The sequence below is a fragment of the Canis lupus genome, chromosome 9 (assembly GCF_011100685.1).
Source record: "Canis lupus familiaris isolate Mischka breed German Shepherd chromosome 9, alternate assembly UU_Cfam_GSD_1.0, whole genome shotgun sequence".
NCBI classification, from domain to species: Eukaryota; Metazoa; Chordata; class Mammalia; order Carnivora; family Canidae; genus Canis; species Canis lupus.
This window is the reverse complement of record NC_049230.1, coordinates 33,054,556-33,076,422: the sequence shown is the minus strand read 5'-3', so window position 1 is coordinate 33,076,422 and position 21,867 is coordinate 33,054,556. Positions and strand designations below refer to the sequence as shown.

General features: G+C 36.8%; 1 protein-coding gene across 1 annotated transcript in view; it reads left to right on the top strand.

Annotated features, from left to right (window-relative positions):
- HSF5 (heat shock transcription factor 5) overlaps nucleotides 1-21,867 on the top strand; it is a 43,620-nt gene that overhangs the window by 1,634 nt on the left and 20,119 nt on the right. The window contains exons 2-5 of the mRNA XM_038547892.1: nucleotides 4,812-5,186; nucleotides 14,976-15,073; nucleotides 17,417-17,938; nucleotides 20,561-20,738. Coding sequence (XP_038403820.1) covers nucleotides 4,812-5,186; nucleotides 14,976-15,073; nucleotides 17,417-17,938; nucleotides 20,561-20,738 — 1,173 coding nt within the window. The remainder of the gene's footprint in view (nucleotides 1-4,811; nucleotides 5,187-14,975; nucleotides 15,074-17,416; nucleotides 17,939-20,560; nucleotides 20,739-21,867) is intronic.

The following is a 21,867-nucleotide window of genomic DNA, read 5'->3' as shown; positions in this document are numbered from 1 at the left end:
TGTTTTACAAACTTGATTACTGATGCTCTTCCCCGAACTCTTCCAGGAAGGTGAGGGTGGCCACATTCCTTCCCTCTGTTTAGAGCCCATGATATGAGGCAGTATTCCAAGACAGCAACTGGATATAATAATGAGAATTCATTCTTTGCCTTCAGTAGAAACATTTTCACCATGTTAATTTGGATTTAACATAATATGTAAGGATTATTTTTCAGATATGGGAAACTTTAAAAATATACAAATAAAAGTAACGCTTTGTTCAGTTTAACCGAGGCCCAGGGTTATGAATGAGGAAGCATTTTGTTCATTTGGAATTTAGAAGATAAGAGATCATAAGCTTGTGTGTCTGTGGAGTTTAGAAGATAAGGGATTAGGTTAGAGTTCTAGCAACAACTTGGAAAAATAGCAGTGGCATAGGAATGTTCTAAAGGAATTCTAAAGGAATATTAAGCTACTTCCATGTGATGGCCATTGATTTTGGTGGGGAATTAAATGGGGAAAGGCAATGGAGATAATAACATGGCATCCATTTGGCAGAATCTCTGACATGGATATTTGTTTTTCAGGTTGTGTATCTGGTGGGCATAAGGAGAAAAGACTGGGAAGTGTGTTCTTGGGAGAAATAGGATAACCACTTCAGAGAAACATATATATGTGAATACATAAAAATAAGGTCTTGCTCACTTTTTTCATTTCTCCGACTTTCTTTCTCCTCACCTATGTTAAACCGAGTTGTATTCTAAGGATAGAGTCTATTTTATTTTTATTTATTTAAAAAATTTTTATTTATTTGAGAGAGAGCACAAGCAGGGGGAGTGGCAGAGGAAGAGGAAGAAGCAGATTCCCTGCTGAGCTGACAGCTGGCAGCTCCCAGGCCCCAGAGATCCTGGCCAGAGCTGAAGGCAGACTGAGCTACACAGGCACCTCCCATAGAGTCCATTTTAATTAAAGAAATACAGGGGCTGCCTATGGTCTGATTTTCTTCACTTATAGTTCATTTGGTCAGCATTTTAAAGATTATTTGTTGAATAACGTAAATTTAATTCATACTTTTGCAGTATTGGTAATACACCAATCCACATATAGCTAGATTATTGTAGTTTTCATGTATTTACTTTTTTCTTTTCTTTTCTGTTCTGTCAGTTAGTGCAGAAGGTATGTCATTTATGGATTGTCTACACCATAGGCTTGGTTCACTAGGGAATTGTCTTACTGGTGTGGGCAGGATATAATTCTATGTTCAAGAATACTGGGCCAGCTTTGCTTTAATTCTATGTTCTAAGCCCTTGGCTCTTTATTTCTCTTTATATAATTTTTATTCTACTTGAATCTTTCATTAGTAAACCTGATTATACTGCTGCTTCTTAGTTTCCACTTGTGTTTACTGTGTTCTACTTCAGCTTATGGTTTGAATACTTTTTTTTTTTTAATAATAGAATCCTTTGTTTTAGTACCTACTTCTCTTATCTAGATCCATTGAACTAGCTGTCTTGTTCACCTTTCAGGAATGTACTTGATAAGAAATATGAAGATCACATGTTTTTCCCTTTTTTTTTAAGTCCACTTTTGTTATTTTGTTCTTAAGTGGCAATTTATTTTACAATATTTGTTGAAACTTTCTAAACTAAGTAACAAGTCTGAGCAATAGTACATAATCTGTTTTAGCCTGGGGATAACAAGCTCTCAAGAGTCAAGTTTTGGGCAAGATGCAGGTTTTTTCCTGGGAATTGATTAGCTCAGATTCATTCATTCATTCATTCATTCATTCTAAAGATTTTATTTCATGAGATACACAGAGAAAGCAGAGACATAGGGAGAAGTAGGCTCCCTTGGAAAACCTGATGGAGAAGCTGAGGGAGAAGTAGGCTCCCTTGGGAAGCTTGATGGGGAACTCGATCGATCCTAGGACCCTGGATCACAACCTGAGCCAAAGGCAGACGCTCAACCGCTGAGCCACCCAGGCGCCCCTCAGATTGATTTATATAGAAGGAATAGGATTTTTAAAAACAAATCCATTGTGCCTTGCAATTATGGATTTAAACTTTGCCAAATATATCCTAAAGATGTTGTGAAAACATATAGGTGATAGTCTGTGAAGTTGATCAGAATAGAGCCCTATGAGATAACCCTTAACAATAAGAGCTGAAAATGTTTTAGTTCTTTATTTTATTTTTTAAAAAGATTTTATTTATTAATTCATGAGAGACACAGAGAGAGGCAGAGACACAGGCAGAAGGAGAAGCAGGCTCCATGCAGGGAGCCCTGATGCAGGACTTGATCCCGGGACTTCAGGATCATGCCCTGGGCCAAAGGCAGGTGCTAAACCGCTGAGCCACCCAGGGATCCCTAGTTCTTAATTTTAAAAAACAAATGTAAAGGAATACCCTTGTAATGCTATCAGTGTTCTTATGTTAGCAGCATCTAAAAATCTATAAATATTTGGCTGTCACTCAGAGATTGTGACAGAAGTTGAATTTATATTTTAATTTGAGAATTCAAAGAGAATTCTTTAAGTAGCTGCTTAAATTATTGACAGTCTGCAGATTCATTAATAGCTTAACTCTAAAGAAGGTAGAAGAAGGGTTAGCTATTACACAGTGTACCAGTATGTAGTTTTAACATGTGAAGGATCCAAGGAAGAATCAAGTGGTGGGTAGTTTTAGACTTCAGAAATATCTGTTTTAAAGAGCAGAAAATATTTCTTTAGGTCTTAAAAGATTGCACTGGTAGTTCAAAGTGTGTATATGTATGGAATTGCTAGTCAAATACTATAAAAACTATCTTTTGTACTTCAGAGGAAAAGAAGAAACGCAGTTTTTAGGGAGTATATATGATTTGAATACAGTCTTCTGAACTAAGATTGTTTTTCTCCATTAGATTTAGACCTCTTGATTTCCAGGGCTTTAGATTTGTTTGTATATATATATGTATTTGTCTTGTTTTTGACATTAATGCTTTATTCCTTTATTTTATTTTTTATTTTTAAAAAATATTTAATTTATTTATTCATGAGAGACACGGGGAGAGAGAGAGGCAGAGACACAGGCAGAGAGGGAAGCAGGCTCCATGCAGGGAGCCCGACATGGGACTCAATCCTGGGTCTCCAGGATCACACCCTGGGCTGAAGGCGGCGCTAAACCGCTGAGCCACCAGAGCTGCCCTGCTTTATTCCTTTAAAAAATTTTATCATTTCTAAGAGTGTGTTTTATGAAAATTGACTTGACTCAAACAGTGCCAAACCAGAATTTATTCCTTTAAAAAATTTTATCATTTCTAAGAGTGTGTTTTATGAAAATTGACTTGACTCAAACAGTGCCAAACCAGAAGTGGTTAAGAGTGCTCCTAATGCTTTATTTTTTTTTCTTGTTTCTTTTTCTTTTCTTTCCTTCTTCCTTTCCTTTCCTTTCCTTTCCTTTCCTTTCCTTTCCTTTCCTTTCCTTTCCTTTCCTTTCCTTTCCTTTCTTTTCGAGAAAGAGAGAGAGAGAGACAGAGAGCCTAAGGGGCAGAGGGAGAGAGAAGCTTAAGGAGGCTCCACACCCAGTGCAGAGCCCGAGGTGGGGCTTGATCTCATGACCTTGAGATCATGACCTGAGCCAGAATCAAGAGTCAAATGCTTAACCAACTGAGCCACACAGATACCACCTCTTGCGTTATTCTTTAGAGGAAATTAAACACCATAGAAATAGAATGAAAGATGCATAATACATTGAATGGGCTTACAATTTAAATATTTGGTAAAGTAGGTCTTTGAGTGTCATCTTTTACCATGTAGTTTAACAGATGAGCAGTACATAAATTAGACTTTCCCTGTTTTATAGATTGATTTAATGAAATAAATTGAAAGGAATTTGTGAACCACATAATTTAATACACAACACCCTTCCTGGGAATAAATTAGCTTAGCTTTATGTTCAAGAATTACAGTCTGAAAAATAAGTTCAGTTTGCCACGTGTATATTTTCTTTTTCCTCATTATATAGAATTGCCCTTTCTCTCTCTTCATCACCTTCACTTTTTAATTCCTTTCTACTTTACTAGGTGAGAGAAAGCAAGTATCAGAATCCCTAGGACTGGGTATGTGGATTTTTAACAAACTCTCCAGGTGATTTCAGATGTAAGTCCATCTTTGAGAGTCACTGATATATAGGAAGGGACTCTACTAGAGATACTCTGAAGAAAAAAAGACCATGGAAAATTTTGATTAGTTTAAGAAAGGAAGAAAAGAACTGAGTCAAAGTTTTCAAGCCTGACTTTTCGGCAAAGATTATCATAAAAAAAAAATTCTAAAGGGAGTAAAGAACATTAACTTTCTTTTTGGTTTGCATTATAGTTCTTATTTGATCGATACTTATTTCTTGAATGTATATTGTTGAGTGTCTACTTTCGTGCCTATTATTAAGATTTCTAAATGATTTGAAAGATTGGAATATCTAAAACTTCTATGAAGTAGTTTACAGGTTGGAAAAATCTGGGTCAATCACTTGAGGTAAAAAGGTAATATGACTGAATCATCTATAAAAGGCTTTGAATATTGAATTTGACTTAACATTTGATTTAGTATTAGGGTTTGGCTACTTTGTCTCTTATGACAATAATACTGAGAAACAAACCAAAGTTTATTTGATTACTTTTTAAAGCAGTATGTGTGCAATGTTGTATTCTGGATTCTCAGCTTGTTTTTACCAGAACTAAATTTCTGTTGTGTTAAAAATGGCTGAGAATTCAAAATATTCTTATTTTGTGACTTTTGGTTTACTAATTCAGTGGTCTAATGTAAAATTAGTAAATATGCTCTTCCTTTTTTTATGCAGGACCAGTGGCTGTTGGACAATTCCACCGGTCATTCCGGAGAGATAGTTTGTCTCCTTACTCCTATGTATCGACTTCATCCCACAACCACAGTACTTTCCCTCTGAAAGGTTTAGATCGGACTCCGATTCCTCCTAGAACATGGCAGAACTCCCTTGGAATGCACCCAGGACAAGTGGAAACGTCTCCCACTTTTTCAGATAAAGGGGTTCCATTTCCTGTACTGCAGAGGTTTCCAACTGAGGTTACCTATACCCTGCAGCCAAGTGCCACATCTGTACACGTTCAGCAAGGTCCTCAAACAATGGTCAGCTCCTCCCAAAAATATAATAACTACACACCCTCAGCGCAGTACTCCCAAGCTTACTATCCAACAGGTATGAAAAATTCAAGTTCAATAGCTTCTCTTAAAGTACTTTATTATAAACATTTATATTTTTAATGCATTTCTGCATGCTTAAAAATAGGAATACTCACCTAAGAAACGTCAAAGAATTCTCATCAGGGCATATTTTTAAGCGATATATAAAATTTCATTGTGTTCTTAAGGATTATAAAAATTCTGTTGAGTACGTAAAAGTATATGGTTTCTAGTGAAACTTTGGTATCTTCGAAATGTGTCCTAGTAATGAAATTAGAACATAGTACTTTGGGACCTTGTTTTTAGCTTTGCTGTTGGTGCAGCATTTTATTTCTTTTAACAAAAAATTATATATATGTTACAGTTGACCCTTGAACAATGTGGAATTGGGGAACTGACCCCCCATGCAGTTGCAAATCCGTGTATAACTTTTGACTTTCACCTAAACTTAACTACTAATTGCCTGTTCTTGACTGGAATCCTTACCTCCGATAACAAAGAGTTGACTAGCACATATTTTGTATGTTATATGTATTAAGTACTGTATTTTTACAATAAGCTAGAAAAAAGAAAATTTTTTTGATTTCTATTATGATTTTTAAGAAAATCATAATAGAAAATACATTTATGGGATGCCTGGGTGGCTCAGTGGTGGAGCACCTGCCTTTGGCTCAGGTCATGATCCCGGGGTCCTCAGATTGAGTCCCACATCAGGCTCCCAGGAGGGAGCGTGCTTCTCCCTCTGCCTATATCTCTGCCTCTCTCTGTGTCTCTCATGAATAAATAAATAAAATCTTAAAAAAAGAGAGAATACATTTATAATACTGTACTGTATCAAAACAACGTGGACCCACATAGTTCAAACTCATGTTGTTCCAAGGTCAACTGTATATACTGTATTTTTTAATGTTATAGGTGAGATTATATCATAATGAAATTTTAGTATCTCAGTAATGAAGTTTTTTTTTGTTTTGTTTTTTGTTTTTTAAAGATTTTATTTATTCATGAGAGACACACAGAGAGAAAGACAGAGAGGCAGAGACATAGGCAGGAGAAGCAGGCTCTTCACAGGGAGCCCGATGTAGGACTCAATTTCCGGGCCGGGGATTACGCCCTGAGCCAAAGGCAGACACTCAACCGCTGAGCTACTGAGGTGTTCCAGTAATGAAGTTTAATTAAAAAGCATAATATCTGTTAAAACTAAATTATATTCTTTGGGTAGCCCTGGTGGTGCAGCGGTTTAGCACTGCCTGCAGCCCGGGGTATGATCCTGGAGAACCAGAATCGAGTCCCGTGTTGGGCCTGCTTCTCCCTCTGCTTGTGTCTCTGCCTACCCCCCTCTATGAATAAATAAATAAAATCTTTAAAAAATTTATATTCTTTTAGTAAAAACTCGATGGTATGTTTTGACAGTGCAGTCCCTGCAGTGTTAATCCCAGCCAACAGAACTGCGGAGTAGCAGAGAGAACCTGACCATGACAATTGACCTAGACCTCAGCCAAGGGGCATTGGAGATATACTGTAAATCTCAAGCCACTGATCAGAAATCCTTATGATAGTGACCCTCTGTTTAGCTTCTTGGGGGAAGAGAGTGTCTTTTGGGAGGGGTGCAGTTTTGCAAGATAATAGCCTTAGCTTTCCATTCAAATGTTATTTTCAATTTTGCAGGAGCACCATATAGTCATGGTGTGTTTCATCATGCAGAGTGCTTTAATACTGAGTGACAAAATGGGGCAATGGAAATAAGACAAGGGTCAAGGCTTTCAGAAAAGACCAGAGAGAGAAGAAAGAGGGCATTCCTGTGTTAAGACCCTAGGAATAGGGGATCCCTGGGTGGCTCAGCGGTTTAGAGCCTGCCTTTGGCCCAGGGCATGATCCTGGAGACCAGGGGTTAAGTCCCACATCAGGCTCCCTGCATGGAACCTGTTTCTCCTTCTGCCTGTGTCTCTGCCTCTCTCTCTCTCTCTCTCTCTGTTTGTCTCTCAGGAATAAATAAATAAAATCTTAAAAAAAAGACGCTAGGAATATTAATTTTCTCAAATATGTAGATCTGGAAGCTATCTCTAATGGTATTTTGTTAGACCATTTCTCCCTGGCAGGAGGAAATTAAAAGCTAAAATAAGTGGAAGGAATGTAAATTCAATAAGGGAATAAAATAACGTGTTGACTTTTACAAGTTATAAATCTGGTAACTTGTTTGTAAAAGGACTCACTATTTTCTAGCTGTAATATCCAACTGTATTCTCTTATTGACTTACTGCATTCTACCTAAATATAGCAGTAAAAGGGATTGCTTTATTTTCCCAAAATATTTAATATTAAAATAATAAGAGTTTTTTTTTTAAGATTTTTATTTATTTATTCTTGAGAGAGAGAGAGAGAGTCAGTCACAGACACAGGCAGAGGGAGAAGCAGGCTCCATCCTGGGAGCCCGACGTGGGACTCGATCGATCCCAGGTCTCCAGGATCATGCCCCGGGCCAAAGGCAGGCGCTAAACCGCTGAGCTACCCCGGGATCCCATGTTAGAAGTTTTAGATCTTGGGATGCCTGGGTGGCTCAGCGGTTAAGCCTCTGCCTTCAGCTCAGGGTGTGATTCTGGGGTCCCAGGATCAAGTCTCACATCGGGCTCCCTGCGTGGAGCCTGCTTCTCCCTCTGCCTGTGTCTGCCTTTCTCTTTCTGTGTCTCTCATGAATAAATAAATAAAATCTTTAAAAAGTTTTAGATCTTATGTATAGTGACAAATAAGGTCAGATTTTTATTAATGAATAGTTTAATTCAACATTATAATAAACAGGTTAGACATTAATATCTAGATTATAATTTCAGCTATATTCTAGGTACGCATAGAATGTATATACACATATAGAGAGAGAGTCTGTGTCTTCCTTATACTTGCTTTACATTCTGTAGCCCATCAAGATAATACCCCTATCTCCCTTCCTTTAACCAGTAAGTGTTTCTCTTTTCTAAACTTCCTCCAAAACCCCCTCCTCAAACAACTAGACTCAAGCTTCTGGGGAGTTTGTTTGTTTGTTTGTTTAGCTTCTGGGGAGTTTAAATTTGGAACGACTGCAGCAAGAGGGTTGTAGAAATGTGCTTGACCTTCTAGTTTGTAATTTTGGAGGCATTTTCCTACGGACATATTAAATATGGTGGTTAGGTTCTGTATTAGTATTAGTTGTACACTTATTGCTGTACAGGTAGCTGTAATCTGATTTAGGAGCCAAATTAACCTATATGATGTTTTTTTTTTTTTTTAAAGATTTATTTATTTATTTATTTATTTATTTATTTATTTATTCATGAGAGACACGCACACACAGAGAGAGAGAGAGAGGCACAGACACAGGCAGAGGGAGAAGCAAGCTCCATGCAGGGAGCGGGATAAGATCAGTGCAGGACTTGATCCTGGGTCTCCAGAACCACATCCTGGGCTGCTCTGTAATGTTGTTTCTATGGGAAAATGTATTTCAAGTCCCAGATAATCCTCTTAGAAACACTTGGTTCTAAATTTTATGAGAAGCACTTATGTATTACATACCAGAAAATACTACAAGTAGTATTTATAGAAATACTACTTGTTTAATTATTATGATTTAGGGTATGTTACTTTTAAAATATTTTATGTTAGCTTGGATGTAAAATTATAAATTAAAAAGTGTTTCCAAGAGTTCAAGGTAAGGACTAGCAAAGAGATATTCAAAGAACAAATAAGTACTGCTGATGTTTTGAAAGCTTACAGGGCATGTGATATAGAATCATGTTTATCTTTATTTTTGTTTTTTCGTCTTTAATAGAGATAATTGAAATGACTATAACACTTTTGAAAGCTTACAGGGCATGTGATATAGAATCATGTTTATCTTTATTTTTGTTTTTTCGTCTTTAATAGAGATAATTGAAATGACTATAACACTTCTGAGGTTGTAAGAATAAGAAATGTCATGATCTCATGATGATTATCAAATACATAGAGTGGGTCTATGATATTCTGTAATAACCAAAACTTCTTTGAACATTCTGAAGTACTATATAAGTAAAAGGTTGTGTTGTTAAATACAAAAGACTTGCTTTGGAAAAGAAAGTGGCATAAAAATACTGTAGAAGTATTTGATTGTTCCAAATTTTAGGTGAAGGAAGCAAAAAATGAGCAATTTAACCAATATTTAGCAAGTATCTGTTTATGAAGCACATTACAAATGACTTTTCCAAAGCTAAATGGAGTATCACTCCCAGGGGCAGGATAATAATCACTCCCAAATCCAGCTTTTAAAGTAATATTGAAGTAACTAATTTTGGAATAATGGTCATCTAATCCTTTTGGAGAATTGGAGGTTTGGATCAAATTCTAGTAAACAGCAGCACTTGACTTCATTTAAAAATTATATTGATAGCAAATTTGGATCTGGTCTTCAGATAGTCTAACCAGTAAATTTTGAATGTTATGTAATATTTTATAAATTAATTTCTCTAGTAAAGCCAAAGATTGAGACTGGAAAATTGTTGTGAGATTGACTCATAAAATGACTCCTCTGAATCCTTGCTTACATTTGTCATTCCTCTCTTGAAGCGCATATTTTCTTTGCCTAGCACACTACGTGTTTTCCACTCTTACCACTCCTTTAAAGACAGCATGTTTTAGATCCAGTATTGATTGACTCTTTTTAGTCTTGCTTTATCTTGGGTTCATTTTTCCCCTCTCTGATGTTAATTATGTAGCAGTCATTATGGCCAAGCATTGTTCTGAGAATTCTCAAGTATCAATTCATTTAATTCTCACAACAACCTTCCAAGATTAGAAATGTAATTATCCTCATTTTATAGATTAGGGAATTGAAACATGACTAGTCAGAGGAAAGCTGAGGAATGAACCCAGGCAAATTGACTGAAGAGTCCATTCTTTTGGCCATTGTGCTCTGCTACCTGCCTGCCTCTTATAACAGAGAGGGCTCTTTGTTTTATCTTTTGAGGTACTCTTTCCTGGTATGTCTCTTCCTAGGGTAAGTTACTCCCAGATAGGATAGATAACAGAAAATGACTGCGAGACCCACCCTTCTACTGGTGGCAGTGGGATTACCCTGGATTGTTGACTCACCCTACCCAAGCAGTGAGAATGTACTCTCATGGCTAGAGTGGGAAGTCTGGTTTGGGCCTCTGAGGAGTGGGGCTGCCTCTATTTCTGTATAACCCTCTACCTAGTGTAGTGCTCAGCTGTAATGATTCCCTAGTAAGTAGTCTATTGAACGGAATGAAATAATTCTAGTCTCCACTTTGTAGTTAATCATTCAATGTGCTCTTCAGTGGATTATTTCATGACACTCCCCCCTCAATTTCCCTTCCTATAAAGTGGCAATAGTAGTTCAAGTCAGAGATTCAGTGAATTTAATGTTTGTGAATAGGCTTTATAAAATTGAAAACACTATTTACATGGAAAGGATAAAGTATTTTAAAAGCTGTCTTTAGGGGATCCCTGGGTGGCTCAGCGGTTTGGCGCCTGCCTTTGGCCCAGGGCGTGATCCTGGAGTCCCAGGATCAAGTCCCGGGATCAAGTCCCGCGTCGGGCTCCTGGCATGGAGCCTGCTTCTCCCTCTGCCTGTGTCCCTGCGTCTCTCTCTCTCTCTCTCTCTCTCTCTCTCTCTCTCGCTCTCCTAAATAAATAAATAAAACCTTAAAAAAAAAAAAAAGCTGTCTTTAAATTGGACCTACATAGGGGAATCCCTGGGTGGCTCAGCGGGGAATTCCCCTACATAGGGGAATCCCTGGGTGGCTCAGCGCCTGCCTTCAGCCCAGGGTGTGATTCTGGAGTCCCAGGATCGAGTCCCACATTGGGCTCCCTGCATGGAGCCTGCTTCTTCCTCTGCCTGTGTCTTTGCCTCTCTCTCTCTCTCTTTCTCTCTCTCTCTGCCTCTCATGAATAAATAAATAAATCTTTTTTTAAAAATGTATTTATTTATGATAGTCACATACATACTTTGTCATGTATTAAAGCACAGAGTTGCATTTCTAGAGTTGTTTTTCATATTTAGCAAACTTACTAGTATCTTACTTTGTTCTATTTTGTTGACTATACAAAGTAGGGCTGCACTGGTGAGGAAATAGCCATTGAAGAATCTTTTTGGATTATCTATTCATGTCCCCCTTTGCAGGTAGCTTTCCACTTTCCATTTGTTACTGGACACTTAAAAGGATATTCACATTTTGCTATTTCTTTAGATACCAGTATGGTCAGCTATATTAATATACTCTCTGTTGCATATTTTACTTTATCCAAGAAATTTACTTTAAAGTACACTTTTACAGGTATTTAAAATGTGTAAGCAATGGAATCAGAACAATATTAAGAAAAATAAACCTAGCACTTTTTGTTGATTTATTTGTAATGAAATACTATTTCATGGTACCCTGAGGAGTGAAAACCTACACCTCCTGACTGAAATCTTTTCCTGCCACTAGGGGGCTAGGTTTTCCTTAGCTGTTAAAACTAGAAAAATGTCCTGTTTTTTTTCAGTTTGAGCATACACAGCAGACCCCTCCTTGATGTTTTCCTTTTTGGGTTTAAGTTCTTTCCGGGATATTTATGCTTTCAAATATTCTGGGAGATCAAATTCAAATCCAAAACACTGAAATTGTATATCTGAATAATCTCCAGAGGTTTTTTTTTAATAAATTTATTTTTTATTGGTGTTCAATTTACCAACATACAGAATAACACCCAGTGCTCATCCCGTCAAGTGCCCCCCTTAGTGCCCATCACCCATTCGCCCCCACCTCCCGCCCTCCTCCCCTTCCACCACCCCTAGTTCGTTTCCCAGAGTTAGGAGTCTTTATGTTCTGTCTTCCTTTCTGATATTTCCCACACATTTCTTCTTCCTTCCCTTCTATTCCCTTTCACTATTATTTATATTCCCCAAATGAATGAGAACGTATAATGTTTGTTCTTCTCCGATTGACTCACTTCACTCAGCATAATACCCTCCAGTTCCATCCACGTTGAAGCAAATGGTGGGTATTTGTCATTTCTAATGGCTGAGTAATATTCCATTGTATACATAAACCACGTCTTCTTTATCCATTCATCTTTCGATGGACACCGAGGCTCCTTCCACATCTGGGGCATCACAATGCCAGATTTCAGGTTGTACTACAAAGCTGTGGTCATCAAGACAGTGTGGTACTGGCACGAAAACAGACACATAGATCAATGGAACAGAATAGAGAACCCAGAAGTGGACCCTGAACTTTATGGTCAACTAATATTCGATAAAGGAGGAAAGACTATCCGTTAGAAGACAGTCTCTTCAATAAATGGTGCTGGGAAAATTGGACATCCACATGCAGAAGAATGAAACTAGACCACTCTCTTTCACCATACACAAAGATAAACTCAAAATGGATGAAATATCTAAATGTGAGACAAGATTCCATCAAAATCCTAGAGGAGAACACAGGCAACAAACACCCTTTTTGAACTCGGCCACAGTAACTTCTTGCAAGATACATCCATGAAGGCAAAAGAAACAAAAGCAAAAATGAACTATTGGGACTTCATCAAGATAAGAAGCTTTTGCACAGCAAAGGATACAGTCAACAAAACTAAAAGACAACCTACAGAATGGGAGAAGATATTTGCAAATGACGTATCAGATAAAGGGCTAGTTTCCAAGATCTATAAAGAACTTATTAACCTCAACACCAAAGAAACAATCCAATCATGAAATGGGCAAAAGACATGAACAGAAATCTCACAGAGGAAGACATAGACATGGCCAACACGCACATGAAAAAATGCTGCGCATCACTTGCCATCAGGGAAATACAAATCAAAACCACAATGAGATACCACCTCACACCAGTGAGAATGGGGAGAATTAACAAGGCAGGAAACCACAAATGTTGGAGAGGATGCAGAGAAAAGGGAACCCTCTTACACTGTTGGTGGGAATGTGAACTGGTGCAGCCACTCTGGAAAATTTTAACTCAAAGAGTTAAAAATAGACCTGCCCTACGACCCAGCAATTGCACTGTTGGGGATTTACCCCAAAGATACAGATACAATGAAACACCGGGACACCTGCACCCCGATGTTTATAGCAGCAATGTCCACAATAGCCAAACTGTGGAAGGAGCCTCGGTGTCCATCGAAAGATGAATGGATAAATCTCCAGAGGCTAAAGTGTAAAAACTTGCTTATTACCCTAACCTATTTTGGAAGTAGTAAGAGCCTTTGTGGCCGTCTTAGTAATGTCTGGCTTTTTAAATCACTGGAATTGTTAAAATGATGTAAGTCAGAAAATATCAATCCTTACATGTGTATCTACAGTAGAATTCTGTCCATTATTTCAAATTTTTACTTCCATATGCAAAATTTAATGGCTTAAATTGCACATATTAGAAAAAATTATTTCTAGTATACCTTTGTGAACTGACATTTTAAAAATCAGTAGTCAATAGACAAACATTGCAATAAATTTTTACAGTTCTTAGGCTAATTTACTTTCAAAGATTACAGATTAAGATTGTTTAGTAATTTTATTAGCATACACAAAATATGAAAAATGTGGATATAGAAAGTTGTCACCTTATGATAAAGACAACTTAAAAATATTAATCAAGTGGTGTTCCAGTAAAATTAAAATGTTACATTTTAGGAAAAGGGATGGTTAGGGAAGTATTGTACATTAAAGAGCATGTGCTTTAAAGTTTGATTGCTGTCACTGTCACTATTAGCTTTTTGACTTTTAGCAAATTATTTAACATCTCTGAGCTTTAGTTTCCTTATTTTTGTAAAGTAATGTTAATACCTCATTCAATTGTTGTTTGGATTAAATGAAGCAATATATGTAAAGCACCTAGTACTGTGCCTGGTAGGTGCTCAATAAATGTCATCCTCTGTTTAATCCAAAGGTGTGATGTGTTATAACTGATTCTCATTCGTTCTGGAGAGTCTCTCTCTGGAAAAGAGGAGACTCAACCTATTATTAAGACTGCATCTGTAAGTATAACTATCCCAGTACAAAGAGTTAATCTTTTCATGGTATCCTAACTATAAAGAGAAAGCTTGGAAACTAACTTCTTTAGTTAAAATAATACCAGCATTAGCTATTCGTTTTTTGATTGCCTACTCTATGCCAGTACTATTCTAAGTGCTTTATGCATATTAACTCATTCATTCCTCACAACAAACATAGTAGGGCACGTACTATTATTACCCCTATTTTTTTAAGATGCAGAAACTGATGCCCAAAGAGATTAACCTTGCTCAAGTTTGTATGGCTATTAAAATTTTGGAGCTGGGCTCCAAAGCCAAACAGTCTGGCTCTTGGATTCAAATTCTTAACCATTTGTTTAGATAGTTAAAGCATTTTTGTCTGGATTTTTACTAGATGCATTGTATAATGGTAGGACTATTTGTAGAGTATTTCACTTATCCTTAAAACACACCCTCCTCCAAATGTTTATTATTAAATTAATTGAAACAGTTATTTTGGGATTCCAAATATGTTCTGATATTTTCAGTAAAAATGAAATTTCAATAAGAATAAATGGTTAGAAAAGGTAACAAAATGTTTAGTGCTAAGGAAATCATTTAGAAAAGTAGACATGACCCTTTAAAATGATTTTTATATTAGTTTATTACCATGTTGTTTTCAACAAATAATAGCACTAATTGTACTAAATATAATTTTGTTGCATCCACAAAGGAAAACTTTTGGAATTTTTCCAAGTTGAAAGAGGGGAGTGCCTTAAATGCTACTAGAGGTTAATTTTGATTGATGATTTTTCTCTGTTTGAATTTGTCCCAGCTGTGCTACAGTGCTGTTCTCCTTCTACCCACATGGATGCTCTAAGTAGTTGTGTCACTCCCACTGCCTCTTCCTATGCACACTGCAACTACTTCCAGGTAAGATTCTTGGAACAATGGACACATTCTCTGTACTTCACGTGGAATATTATCGACCTTGCACAGTTTTAAAGTGTAATTTTATCTTAATGAGTAGCCAGAGGTAAGCTGTGGATTATGGCTTCAGTTTTCTGAGTTCTAAAAAAAAAAAAAAAAATTTTGGCGGGGGGAGTTGTTATATCTGAATATTCTAGGCCTGCACTGTCCAAAACAGTAGGCACTAGCTACATGTGGCTATTTAAATTAGTTAAAATAAAATAAGATATAAAATTCATTTGAGTGCTCAAAGTCTCATCAGGCTAGTGGCTACCAATTTGTCCAGCACAGATAGCATTTTCATCATATCTGAAAGTTAGTTTGAGCATTGCTGGTCTAGGCTCTTCTATGGTAAAATGAATATCAGATAAACTTTAAAAGTATATAAGTTACCAAATGACAGTTTCTTCTAAGATGATACAGATAATTACTTTTTTTAATGAAAGGAAAAAATGAAATAAAAAATGAGACATTTAAGTGGTGATTCCTTTTTGCCCCCATATTGTAAATACTATACTTCAGTTATTTTCTCATTATTATTGGGAAGTGAGTGGGTTGATTTAAATGTTTTGGACTGCTACTTCTAGGATAAGATTAAATTCCATGCTTTGGGGGATCCCTGGGTGGCTCCCTGCATGGAGCCTGATGTGGGACTTGATCCCAGGACTCTAGGATCATGCCCTGGGCCAAAGGCAGGCACTAAACCGCTGAGCCACCCAGGTGTCCCAATAGCTTCTATTTCTAAGAGAATATCTTACTAGTGGCATTCCAGTACTGAAAGGAATATTCCTTTTTTTTTTTTTGAGAAAATTACATGGGAAGTCAAATTATAATCCAACTGGTGTTTGAAGAGTGTAGAATCAGATCAAAGGGACTTAGTTGGACATTTTTAATAGCAGGTGCCATCAAGCATGATAGTCCAATCTGTTCATCTTCACCATAGGGATGTATCTGTCCCACAAATTAGAAGCTCTTGTTTGGGGATCCAGATACTCTATTCCTTGGATCATACTGGAGATACTCTGACGGTGCTTATGTCTTGATTATGTTTTAAATAAATTATTTAACATATCTTTAAAGAACCTTTTCTTATTTAGGACAATACATGTTTCTTACAGGAAAATAGAGATAGGTAGACATAGCATTTTTAAAATGAAAAAAATAGAACATATTTTAGGTGTCATTCTGGAAATAAATGCAATTGGTTTAGTTGGATCATAGATACTGGTGAGAGTGTGCATGAATGATCATTATAGTGTAATGGTTAAGAGCAAGAGCTCTTCAATCAGGCAACCTGTGCTTAAAACCTGGGTCTGTCAGTTATTTCATTGTGACTTTGGTAAATTACAGAGTTTCTCTGAACTTCAATTTCATCATTTGGAAATGGAGATGATCACATTATAAACCTCTTGAGAGGATCAAATGGAATAATATATATAAAGTACTTTGCATGTACTTGGCATTTAGTAAGAACTCAATAAATGGTGCTATTGGCTATAGTAAAGTGGCTTGATGCTTAAACTATTTAAATTTACATTATTTGGCATAATGTGCTTCAAATAATTGACACATTCTTTGTAGTGTATTTGGCAGCATCAACCCATTACATGCTTTATTTAATTATTACTCTTCAGTATTTTATGTTCATTGCTTGAGATTATCACCAAACATGTAATTGAATGCCTACTCTGTGCAAAGAACTATGTATAATACATCTTAAAGATATAAAGAATACATCTAAAAGTGACAGCTTTTAAAAAATCTGTTGTTTTATTATTAAAAATAAACAATCTCAGGAACCAAAGGACATTCGATATTCCATCCATTTTTCCCCAGATCATTTGGAACAGAATATCAGTACCTCCCCCTGAATCTGTAGAAGCATTGGTGGACTTGTGAGCATCCTGTGTTTGAAATTTCCTTACTACATTCCTAAAATAGCATATGATAGATATAAGTGATGTTTTTGTTTGTCAACTTTTATGGGAGAATTAGGTATATAGACATCAGCAAATAGGCATTTCGGTACTATAGTGTTTTGATTTTGTATACTTTAAGCCTGAGAATTATTGGTCCTTTCCAGTATTAAATTTAGGATAGTAGTTGACATATATTAGTTGCTAAGTAAATGTTAACAATAGAATTGAAGCTACCATTGCTGAATAGTTGATTGGTGTTCAAGTTTTCTTAGCTGTAGTTAAAATTTAATCTATTTGTTTAACATTTGTCAGCCTAAACCTTGTTGCTTTCCTCCTTAATCTCATATTCAATTTTCTATCCAAACAGTCCTATTTTCTCTTTTCCCAGAATCCTCCAATGCAATCCTCCTATCCAGTTGAATTTCTGCCTTCTAATTGGCCTTGCAGTGCTACTGATGAAAATAAAAAGACAGAAGTAAACCTAGAGGCTGTTTTTCAGATAGTAGATGAATTGCATTCCTCCCCTAAATTGGAGATGGTGAAGGTGGAGCCTGTTGAGAATCAGTGCCCAACATCTCAGTCTAACAGAGGCCAACATATCCTAGCTAATTCAAACAACAGCAGTGCATCTTCCACAAGTCAGGCTAGCCAGCTGGAGCAACTTACTCCTGTAGGCTCAGATATTACATCTTTTGTAGTCGGAACAGAACAAGCAATTAACTGCTCTCTACCACAGTCACCTGAGTACATCTATACCATCCACACAGCTCAGCCTGTTGAAAATACTACAATGCAGGAATCTGCAGCCATCCAACAAGCTCATGTCAAACTGAAGGAGCAGCTAAGTCATAATCCATCTCCATCTTCAGTAGTGTTTGTGCAGGAAGGGCTACCATTCAGCACACATCAGGTAAGTCAAAGAAAAAGTCCTAAAAGCTCAAAGTACCTACTGCTTCTTGCTAAAGACCATTTTAGTGAAGAGTTTGTCCACATTTTATTTGGATTTATTAACAGTTCATTATGCTTTTTTTTTTTAAGCTTTATTTACTTGAGAGAGAGCATGAGCACGAGGTGGGGGTGGGGTGGGGCGCAGAGGGACGCTGAGCATGGAGCTGACGTGGGGCTCGATTCCGGGACCCTGCCATCATGACCTTAAGCCAAAGTCAGATGCTTAACTGACTGAGCTACCCAGGTGCTCCCATTTTGCTTTCTAGAAGGATCATGTCCCAGTGATTCTGCACAAAAAATTCAGAAAGAGGTAACCGTAAGCCCCAGACATCTTCTTACTATGTTACAGTCTGAAGTCAACCTCTAGACAGGCAGTCTGAGCATTTTGATATAAAACTTATTCATGTTAAATGCATCCCTCGAGTTTTGTTTCCTTTCTCAATATGGATGGACTAGGTGTGCCTAGCTGATTAAAAATCCACTACTCAGGGCAGCCTGGGTGGCTCAGCGGTTTGGTGCCTGCCTTCGGCCCAGGGCATGATCCTGGAGACCTGGGATCGAGTCCCACGTCGGGCTCCCTGCGTGGAGCCTGCTTCTCCCTCTGCCTGCGTCTCTGCCTCTCTCTTTCTATGTCTCTCATGAATAAATAAATAAAATCTTAAAAAAAAAATCCACTACTCAGAAAGGATGGTTTATCTGGCAAATAATATCAGGACTTTCCTAGCCATTTCTAGCTTGGAGGTAAGGAGATGGTTAGAGGTCTTTTTATACTTTCTTACAGCATTATTTGAATTCTCTTTTGACTTATGAGCATACTGTGTTTGAATTTCACTACTAATATCTACATTATTTTTGTTGTTCTCTACATTCTTAAAGCAGAATTCAGACTCTAGTTTGAGAGATATATTCTGAAGGTAGACGCAAATTCCTTTATTGCTGCTGGTTTATGACCAGAAAATGGATAAAGTTTGATTCTAAATAAAAAGTACATCTAAATTAAGATCACTTTTTGTGAATTAAGTTAGATTTTCCTATTTTTATTTTTTTCTTGATCTTAGGCTTCTATATGTATGTGTGTGTGTATATATATATATTTTTTTAATTTTGGGGTTTTTTACTCTAATGGAACTGAAAATATCACTGTTAGATTCCCAAGATAACTTTCTGACAGTTGTGTTTTTTTAATGCATTCTTTTTTAGCTCTAATTTTAGATCCAAGTGTCTTAAGGGTATCAATCAACCCATTATCCTTTTTCAAGACCAACTGTTAAGACCTAGTATATCATGATTAAAATAATATTATAAATACTATAAATTCAGACCAAAGATAGGCCCATTGTGTTTCAGATATGATTGTGAAAAGAACATAAAATTTGTCTTTGTTCCTTCATAGTCACATCCAAAATACTTGATTTCATACCTTAAAATTGCATTCACATAATTACTTTCAAGATCTTTAAAAAATATATTTGAACATCAGAGCTTTTATTTTTTAAGTCTTTTAAAAAGATTTTATTTGTTGGAAAGAGTGAGCAAGAGCGAGCAGGAGTGGAGGTGGGGGCTGTGGAGGGACTTAGAGGGAGAAACTGAGCAGGGAGCCCAATGTGGGGCTTAATCCCAGGACCCTGGGATCATGACCTGAGCTGAAGGCAGATGCTTAATCTACTGAGCCCCCTAGGTGCCCCTGAACATCAGAGCTTTTTATTTTATTTTATTTTATTTTATTAAGATTTTATTTATTTATTCATGAGACAAGGAGAGAGAAAGGCAGAGATACAGGCAGAGGAAGAAGCAGGCTCCATGCAAGGAGCCCAATGCGGGACTTGATCCCAGGACCCCAGGATCACGCCCTGGGCTGAAGGCAGGCACTAAACCGCTGAGCCACCCAGGCGTCCCAACATCAGAGCTTTTTAAAACCATGTTTTTAACTTTTAGCTTTATTTCATTATATAGTTTTATTTAAAATGAATTCAAAGAAATAAGAGTGTTTCAGAAGTTGGTCACCTTGATGAAGGGATTTGCATTCCAAAGAAAACTTAGGAACTCCAAGAAAGAAACTCCTATCTCATAAGCAGAACAGACCTAGATTTTATAGAGGCTGAAGCTTCTATAATTTTGAAGGCCTCTTTAAGACAAAGAATACAAAATGAGTAAAATTAAGTGTCCTGAGCTCCACTGACCTCACCCAACAGGATTATGCCAATGACCACTTCAATATTACCAACAAGTTGGAAATCTGATGGAAGGGATACCAGAGTGGAAAAAGATAGTGTTCTTAACCAATTGTGTGTGTGCATGTTACAAAAAATAATAATAAGCTTCATGGTTAATCTTCCTCTGGTCATAAGTAAATGTTTAACTCCATATACATTTTAATGGTTTATGCATGGGGAAATATATATTTTACTACTGAATATTCAGATTAGTTCAACAAAATCAAAGGTAGTATCACTCATAAGAATGAAAAGCCTTTTACAGGTATATTTGTTGGATCATGTTTCTGTACTAGATCTCCTCTGATAAAATATAACTTTTAGTAGATATTGGGGTAAATTCAGAATAATGAATGGGTTTAATATTTTAGGTGGATGCCAGTATAAAATGCCAGACCAATCCACCTGAGAATATCTTGCCTTCAGAACAGATGGGATTCCTTATTTCAGAAATGGGGCCTGCTAGCAAGCCTAGTAAAGAAGCAGGTTTATCCACTCCAGCCAGATACAGAGAGCGAAGAAGCAACTCACAGCAAGGAAAGTCCCCTGGTAAGGATTATTGTGCTCTAGAATACTAGAATTAGAACCATGGTGTAGAATTAATAAATGAATGACAGTTTTTTTCTGAGTCTTCATTTTTTATTCACAATTGTACTATACTTATCACATTGCTTTTTTACATAACTGTAATTTTAATTCTATATGTTTTCTTCGTTGTCTTTATAAGGTATATGAAAGTTATTTTCCTAACATTACACGTAAAAATTTGAGTTTTCAAAGAGACAAAACATATTAAGTAAACGCAAAGGAATTTGGGTTGTTTAACTTGGAGAAGGCAAGGATTAAGGGTGATTTAATAAGTGCTTCAGATGCCAAAGACTTTGTAATTATTGATGTACCTGTTCTCTTATTAACAGACTGTAGGGCAAGAGAGAATGTGCTTAAATTGTGGCAGAAAAGAATTAGATGGTCATTAATCACATTATCCTAAGCACATTATAAAGATAGTATAAAGTGTGACTTTGTATCAGTGGGATCATTTTTCTTGTGGTTTGTGGGAACCCAGAATTAATGATTGCTTTAAGCACATAGAGTTGGTTCTACTGTTTCATTCATTCATTTATTTTAATTTTTTTAGGCAGTAGAGGGAGTGTACTCAAATGGAGAGGAGAGGGACAAAGGAAGAAAAACATTTTTTTAAAAGATTTATTTATTTGAGAGAGAGAGAGAGAGAGCACATGCACATGAGCAGGAGGGCCAGAGGGAGAAAGAATCTTAAACAGACTCCATGCTGAAAGCAGAACCCAATGCGGGGCTCTACCTCACCACCGCTAGATCACGACCTGAGCCAAATCCAGGAGTCGGACATTTAATAGACTATGCCAGAGGGAGAGAATCTTAAGTAAGCTCTATACTCAGCATGAACCCTGCTCAGGGCTTCAGTCTCATGATCCTGAGACCATGACCTGAGCTGAAAGCAAGAGTCAGATGCTTAACTCAGTCACTTGGGTGACTGAACTACCCAAGTGCCCCTGTACTACTGTTTCTAAGGCAATTGGACAAAACCATTTTCAAAGAAAATAGTAACATCTAATAAAACATGTTTCTTTATGTGATCCAAAAACAAGTCATCAAAGTCTACAGTGGCCAACTTTAATAATCTCAAATTATATATGTG